Genomic DNA, 8,228 nt, shown 5'->3' with positions numbered 1-8,228 from the left:
GCATCACAAAAAACACAACTGAAAACTTTTTTCAACTGGGCGTTAAAATGCAGAAAAAAGTAATTTCTTTTAGAGTCGGATTAAAGTCGTACTAAATGCAGTTTATAAAAATAAAATTTATTAAACTCAAAAAGGAATTAATAAAATAAGCACATTTAAAGCCTGAAATATATATATTTTTAAAACACATACCATATCCCATATAATAGTACCAAATCAAAATCACGCCACAATTGGCGGATGCATAACGAAGGATAACAAAATGTTAAATATGTTCAAGCAAGGTCCTTTTAGAGCTTCTGCGAGTTTTTCTGCAATTTCTGGATCAATTCCCTTATTGATTAAATTCACGGCACGAGGACATCCAAATATTTCCGATTCATCAGTTTTAGATTCGGAAGAGTGCTTTAATGTTTTAAAAAAATACAGTAATAAAAGCTGTCAATAAAATTAATAAATAATAAATATGTTCATATTTACATGGTGATGATTTCTATGTTCTTCTTTATCTTTGCAAGCGCAGGAAGTATGATCATTATTGTCCAAATCAAGCAATTTCTAAAATAAATGTATATTATTACATATCTATAATCCACTTTTTATAAAATTTGATATGTATCTAAATATGCAGGTTAATTAACCATATGGATAAAAAATAAAAATTGTATATAATATTTGAGTAAATATTTACTTCATTAATAAATCCGTAATCGACACTGAAATCCATTTCCCAATGGGCTTCTTTCTCTGAGCTATCATGCTATAACATAGATAAAGATATTTTTAGTTTTATTCTTTTTAAATAATTTGATATTTTTTCAATAATGATATACTTTATGGTGTGACTGATGTGAGTGGTTATTTTCTTGAACCGAATCGTGTGATTTTGGAGTGTCTGGATCAGTCTGTAGAAATAGGTACATACAAATTTGTATTATTACTATTTCTTAATATATTGTAAAGAATATAAGAGTATTATAGAATATACTACTTCATTAACTGCAAAAGTATTTAATAGTTGAACGGAAGATAAATAACTTTTATATACCAGCAAAATTAAATCAAATTGTATTATATATTATATACGGAAAATAAGCACTTTACAGTTAATACAAAGCGGCAGCTACAGAAAATATTAAAAAGGCCGCCATTTTAAATAACAAATTTTTGACAACGCCTATAAAAATGCTGATCACAAACAAGTACCAAAAAAACACTACGACCCATCAAAACCTATGAACAAATAACTTACCGAATGAATATGATCTTTCTCTAGATGTTTATGATGATTACAACCGACCGGATGGTGTGGCATTGGAGTTACTGATTCCGTCTGTAAAAATATATATTTATATTACATAAATAGTATATAGTTTTCCTAAAAGAAATGTAGCCCTAATTATGTGTTTTTTTTATTATTAGCATTTTTTTCTAGGAAATAAACCCAAACTTACTGAATTAGTGGCGTCTGTTTTAGTGTCTTCATGATTTTTATTATCTTCTGGTTCTTTCTGTAAAACATATGTATTTATATACAGTGTGTTCAAATGAAAATGTTTGAAAATAGTAACATTTTACATTGAAAATGTTTTATGTATTAAAAAATAGGTTGCAGCGAAAATAATTTTGGAAACACCTACCTCTGTATCTGTAACTGAACGTTCTCCTCTGTGGTTTTTATCATAATTTTCGAAAGGATTAATGTAATATAACATATCGTCATCTTCTTCTGAATTAAAAGAAAGACGTTCAATATTCGTTCCTTCGTAAGGATCATTATAGTATTCTAAATGTTCATCAAAATCATTATCATCAATATCTCGCTTCTACAACAGTACGTAATTAATATTAAACTATTAGTTTTATTTGATAAACAATTTTTCTAAAAACCTTTCTGTCTTCGTCCATATTTTCAAATGGATCCTCATAGTATAGTATGTGATCTGTACTATCAAATTCATCTTCAGGATCAATCTATTTATGTGATAAATAATTAATAGTGTTTATTCATACGTTTAAATATAAATATTAATAATAAATTACCAAATGGACCGATGATGAAATATGATTTTCTTTTAGAGGAACCTAAACCGTAGAAATATACAATATACACATTTACAATATCAAATATATCATATTTTAAATAAATTAGATCCTTACAGAGCGTTTAGTCACATTTGTTACAGGTTCTTCTGAAAATGCAAAATCGATTTGAAAAATCCCAAAATTATTAATAATATTTTATATTACCTATAAATTGTGGGCAGTCCTTAATTAATGTACATTTTCCTTCATTGTTTCTAATATAATATTCCATACAATAACAACCTGGCTTAACTTCGTAATCTGACATGAATGAAAACATTTGTTCACAGGTAGGCTCTGGCACCAATCCTTCTATATATTCTTCATTCTCCGGGCAGGTAGGAACTACGGTAATATATTTTTTTTATTATTATCTTTTAAAGGATCATTCTTATGACATTTCTTACCAGTAGTTTCCCTCTTGGATTTTTGATTACACTCGTTGACAAATATGCATTGGCCTTTATCATTTCTGACGTATTCTTCTTTGCAGAAGCAATCGTCCACGGGCGTGTAGTCTACTATATCGGGGGACATATTTTGGCAAGTTGGTTCCGGCTTAACATCTGACCTATATTCTTCACCAGCATTGCAAGACTTTTCTAAAATTATATATTCGCATTTTAAAAACGTTGCTTTCCTCAATTGACCACCAAATTATCTCGGCGAATATGTAGCCGAAACAAATGAACCATTCTTCTACGTGATATCATCATTAAAATGCTCCCGTGATCGATTACAATGCAATAATAAATATGGTCTTACTGAATAAAATTAACAAAAAACAAATATTTATTGACAAAATAGTCAAGAATATCATTAAAAAAGGAATCATATCGCATTACTTATAAATCACAATGACATATTTTTTAATGCTAATAAAAATAAAATAAAAAAATTATATCTTTCCAACGATCGTACTCAACATAATTCTTAGGATGTCTTACCAACAGTTTCCCTCTTGGATTTTTGATTACACTCGCTGACTAATACGCATTGACCTTCTCGATTTCTGACGTGATCTTCTCTGCAGAAGCAATCGTCCACGGGCGTGGTGTCTACTATATCGGGATACATATTATGGCAAGCTGGTTCCGGCTTAACATCTGACCTATATTCTTCACCAGCATTGCAAGACTTTTCTAAAATTATATATTCGCATATTAAAACTTTACTTTCCTCAATTGACCACCAAATTATCTCGGCGAATATGTAGCCGAAACAAATGGACCATTCATTTACGTGTGTGATACTGCATTATCATCATTAAAATGCTCTTCCCAATGATCATACTTAATAGCATTCTTAGGATGTCTTACCAGCAGTTTGCCTCTTGGATTTTTGATTACACTCGCTGACTAATACGCATTGACCTTCTTGATTTCTGACGTGATCTTCTCTGCAGAAGCAATCGTCCACGGGCGTGGTGTCTACTATATCGGGATACATATTTTGGCAAGTTGGTTCCGGCTTAACATCTGACCTATATTCTTCACCAGCATTGCAAGGCTTTTCTAAAATTATATATTCGCATATTAAAACTTTGCTTTCCTCAATTGACCACCAAATTATCTCGACGAATATGTAGCCGAAACAAATGGACCATTAATTTACGTGTGTGATACTGCATTATCATCATTAAAATGCTCTTCCCAATGATCATACTTAATAGCATTCTTAGGATGTCTTACCAGCAGTTTGCCTCTTGGATTTTTGATTACACTCGCTGACTAATACGCATTGACCTTCTTGATTTCTGACGTGATCTTCTCTGCAGAAGCAATCGTGAATGATAGTATAATCTACTATCTTGGGTAAGAACTTTTCGCAGGTTGGTTCCGGCTTTATACCTGGTCTATATTCCTCCCCAATGCTACAAGACTTTTCTAAAAAAGAAATTATACACTTGTTAAGAAATTCACTTCTCTATGATAAAAAATATCTAAAAACATAAAAGGTAATGAAGCGCATAAAAAATGACAGTGACGGTCCTAAGAAAATTTTCTTTTATTGACAAGTTTTAAGACGCCGGTCTTACATTTTCATTATTAGTGTGATGTCATGAAAAACAGTATATGTCATTTCGGATGACCGATTTAATAACTAAGACAGTTTGATAGCTTATTTTATTTAAAAAAATAGCTTTAATTGTGTCTGTGTAGATTTGCCCTTCTGTGTGTGTGTTACTAGAATAACACTGGAATATTAAATGTGTATAAAATAGGTAAAAAATATTATGAAAGTAAATAGGTATTTGATATTATTTAAAAAATTATTGTTATAATAATAGGTTTTAATTAAACACGTCAATTTAATTATTTTGTCTTCGAGAGTAATATAAATAATTATCTAGAAACGACGCGGACGAAAACCGTGTTTATGGAAACCTCTTAGCAAATGCCGATGAATGTCACGATTTCACGAATCAGGAAACGATTGAAATATGATTCATTTAAGAAGAGAAAAAAATAATATTATATGACCAATTTCCAAAACACACACAGAAAACGTCTCTGATTTAAAAAAATATGTAAGCTTACCTTTTCTAAACTGTGGACATTCTTCGACTGGTACACATTGTCCTTCTTCATTTCTTAACTTATTTTCTTCACAATAGCAATTCAATTTTATTTTATTAAATTTAGGAAAGAGATTAGAACACGATGGTGGTGGATCGATTCCATGTCTCCATTCTTCTCCATCTGAACATTGTTTTTCTTCTTTGCTCTCTTCAGAAAATAAAAATACTCTGGTTAGTAAGTTCATATATGCATAACAAAATTAAAATGTATTATACAAAATAATTTCCAAAACCTATTGATGAATTTCTAGGACCAAAAGCTAATATTCCTTTTTTTAGTATTTGTTATTCGCTATGAATTTTGAGATGAAAAACTGGCTACTTCCATCAAATAATTAGTCTTCCACGAACACAATAAAACAAAAATCAAATGTTTGAGAAACTTAGTGGGCTTATCCAGCACCATGAGTAAGTAAGTTTTTAAAAACGCAGAAAAAATAAAGCAATACGGTACTTTTATCGGAAACAATCGGTTCGGGTATTGTCTCTTTGACTGGTTCGTGTGCTAATTCTTTAACTGGTTCGCCTACTGAAGAATCTGCAGTTATCATACTTCCTAATGTGCTCATAATTTTTTCGAGAAAATTTGGTTCTAAATTATTTGAGTCATCATTTTGTTTTATGTTTAATATTGCTAATTTGTGTCCATCGATCAAAATAAAAGAAGGCTTAGGGTTGTTATTAAGTTTCGAAAAAGTTGATTTCTCATGAATGTGATTTATCAACTCTTCTTCTTTGACTACTTTGTCTTCAAGTTGTGTTTGTTTGTTTTTTATTTCTGCTTTTTGGACTTCAACATCTTTTAAATAAAGCTGTTCTTTCGAATACTTTTCGTGCATTTTCTCCGTTATTGTTGCTTCTGAAACATATATATGATTGGGTTTCAGATATTGTTCCAAATCTTCTATGTTTTCTAAAGATGGTTTTACGCCCTTGTAATGAATAAATGGTTTTGATATTTTTGATTCATCTTGTATTTCATACAACAGTTCTTTTGAACGTTCTGGAATGTGTTCTTCGTGTTCTTTCTTAAAGTTTATATTTTTTACATTTTCGTGCTTGGGAAGTTCTGCGTCTTGTCCTATAAAATGGTCTTCAATATTTTTTTCTATATACCTTGAATTAGGTGATTCTTTAATCTGATAATATTTTTTGTACTTCTTAATTTCTTTACGATCATAACGTTCATCATATTCATCTAATATATTTTCTTTGTCATTATATTCTTCTTTTTCATTATTATTTTCAAAGGCTTTTATTTCATATTCATCTTTATGAATATTTTTTTCTTGCTCTTGAAATTCTACTACATATTTGTCATTAAAAGAATTTGATTTTTTTTCGTCAATATTAACTGATTTAGGACCTTTGCGTTCGATATGTTTATCATGGTAATTAAATTTCTCATTAAATATATCTACATATTTTTCATCAGAATAGTTCTTACTGTTGTTTTTCAATAGTATACGTTTTTTATATTTATCTTGCTCTTTAAATTCATAGGAATAGTCTGACTTGTTGTAGCCATTATTAATTAACTTTGGATGTTTGCGTTCCTTATATCTTTCTTTTTCATCATAAGTTTCTTTCCCTTTAAATTTCCGTTCGTTATATTTACCATCGTAAATAAATTTCTCTTTCTCATTAAATATATCTACATATTTTTCATCAGTATAATTTATATTTTTATTGTCGTTTTTCAATAGTATACGTTTGTTATATTTATCATCGTGCAAATATTTATCTTGCTCTTTAAATTCATAGGAATAGTCTGACTTGTTGTAGCCATTATTAATTAACTTTGGATGTTTGCGTTCCTTATATCTTTCTTTATCATCATAAGTTTCTTTCCCTTTAAATTTCCGTTCGTTATATTTACCATCGTAAATAAATTTCTCTTTCTCATTAAATATATCTACATATTTTTCATCAGTATAATTTATATTTTTATTGTCGTTTTTCAATAGTATACGTTTGTTATATTTATCATCGTGCAAATATTTATCTTGCTCTTTAAATTCATAGGAATAGACTGATTTGTTGTAGCGATTATTAATTACCTTTGAATGTTTGCGTTCCTTATATGTTTCTTTTTCATCATAATTTACTTTTTCTTTAAATTTATCTACATATGTTTTCTCATCGTTATTCATTATTTTATGATCATTTCGTTCTTTATATTTGTCATTATAGATATTTTTTCCTTGCTTTTGAAATTCATCTACATATTTTTCATCAAAGTAGTTTTCCTTTTTTTTCTTTTTAATTGGATAATTTTCAGTAAATTCTGGGTATTCGATTTTTCTTTGTTTTTTATAAAACTGTTCTTCATCGTATTTTTGTTTTTTTCTGACATTTTTGTCAGAGAAGTCTTGAAAGATCAAGTTTTTACTATTTTCCTTGTGATCTGGATAGTTCAACAAATGCTTTTGAGAAACTTCATGATTAAATTGTTCTTGTGACTTTTCTTGCTCACTGTTATATATTTCAAAATTAATATTTTTTTTCTTTTTTTCATACACTACATTGTTTATGTTTTTACTTTCAACAGAAAATTTTAATTTGCCTTTGTCTTTTAATAATTCATTTTCCTTATCAAAAATATACCTATTTGGTACATCATATTTTTTCGATTTTGTATTAGCGTTCTGATTTTTATTTTTTTGTGAATTTTTATGATTTTCAAGTATGGAAACCGATTTTCTTGGTATATGGATTAAGTCATTATCAATTAGCGGATCTAGTAATTCTAAGGATCCTTTTTTTCTAATCTTGTGAGCATTTGGTCCTAGAAATAATAAAACAAAATAATCGTCCATTTTTGCCCAGTAACTATTGTAGAAAATATGATAAAAATGTATAAAAATTAAAATAAAATGTTACTTGTCACTGCAGGGTCCCATTTCATTTGCGGACAATCTACTGGTTTGATACAATTTCCCTTGGAATCTCTGACGTGCTTAGAAATACAGAAACATCCTTCAATTGGTTTTCCTGAATGTATCGGAAATAAATCTTTACAGGATCGCTCTGGGTGATTTCCTACTTTATACTCTTCATTTTCTTTACAGCTATGCGCGACTGCAATTAATTTTATTAAAATGGTTTTAAAACATGAACATCTTTATATTTTTTAAATAAAATAATATATAATATAAATAAAAACTCTTACTGCATGAATGTAGAGATAATATGCCCAAAAGGGCAATATATCCAATTCGGTTCATCGTGGTATGATTATCAGGAATAATCTGCAAAAAAAACATCAATGTTATATATAGTGCATACATTAAAAATACAATAGTGTGACCTTACATTATACATATTTGAGACATACATATATAAGAATTAAATTAAAAGCAAGTTATTTTTTTGAATCAATATAACTAGTACATCAATATTTTTTTTAATAGAATAGCTTTTCACAGCTATAAAATAAATTAATCATAATTAATACAATAAAATATTAATATAAAAACTGTGTATCTACAATATATTATAAACTCCTATTTGAACTAAATCTATAATAAATCACAGGTTTCACTGCATATTATGTACATTT

General features: G+C 28.6%; 1 protein-coding gene across 23 annotated transcripts; it reads right to left on the bottom strand.

Moving 5' to 3' along the window:
• Positions 1-154: 154 nt before the first annotated feature.
• LOC148233172 (uncharacterized) lies at positions 155-7,911 on the bottom strand. Of its 23 annotated transcripts, none has more exons than XM_088189502.1 (19): positions 7,839-7,911; positions 7,550-7,747; positions 5,121-7,454; positions 4,626-4,814; positions 3,777-3,971; positions 3,405-3,599; positions 3,033-3,227; positions 2,493-2,687; positions 2,251-2,430; positions 2,161-2,192; positions 2,044-2,085; positions 1,891-1,974; positions 1,641-1,826; positions 1,455-1,511; positions 1,253-1,333; positions 834-905; positions 692-760; positions 481-558; positions 155-405 (listed from the first exon to the last, which is right to left on the bottom strand). In XM_088189502.1, the coding sequence occupies exons 1-19, from the start codon at positions 7,891-7,893 to the stop codon at positions 223-225; spliced, it is 4,620 nt and encodes a 1,539-aa protein (XP_088045628.1). In that variant the 5' UTR covers positions 7,894-7,911; the 3' UTR covers positions 155-222. The 23 variants fall into 23 exon arrangements, with proteins under 23 accessions (XP_088045628.1, XP_088045629.1, XP_088045630.1 ...); XM_088189503.1 differs by having other exon boundaries at positions 2,161-2,189; XM_088189504.1 differs by lacking the exon at positions 834-905.
• Between the last annotated feature and the right edge of the window lie 317 nt (positions 7,912-8,228).

The sequence above is a fragment of the Plectrocnemia conspersa genome, unplaced genomic scaffold (assembly GCF_051122295.1).
Source record: "Plectrocnemia conspersa isolate PC_06_02 unplaced genomic scaffold, ASM5112229v1 ptg000008l, whole genome shotgun sequence".
NCBI classification, from domain to species: Eukaryota; Metazoa; Arthropoda; class Insecta; order Trichoptera; family Polycentropodidae; genus Plectrocnemia; species Plectrocnemia conspersa.
The sequence above is the reverse complement of the archived record's forward strand: the minus strand, read 5'-3'. Positions and strand labels throughout refer to the sequence as shown.

Coding starts and splice junctions, on each gene's coding strand:
- LOC148233172 (XM_088189502.1), bottom strand. CDS start 7,893: ATGAACCGAATTGGATATATTGCCCTTTTGGGCATATTATCTCTACAT. Junction 1,512..1,640: donor GTTCAGTTACAGATACAGAG/GTAGGTGTTTCC, acceptor TATGTTTTACAG/AAAGAACCAGAAGATAATAA. Junction 761..833: donor CACATCAGTCACACCATAAA/GTATATCATTAT, acceptor TCTATGTTATAG/CATGATAGCTCAGAGAAAGA.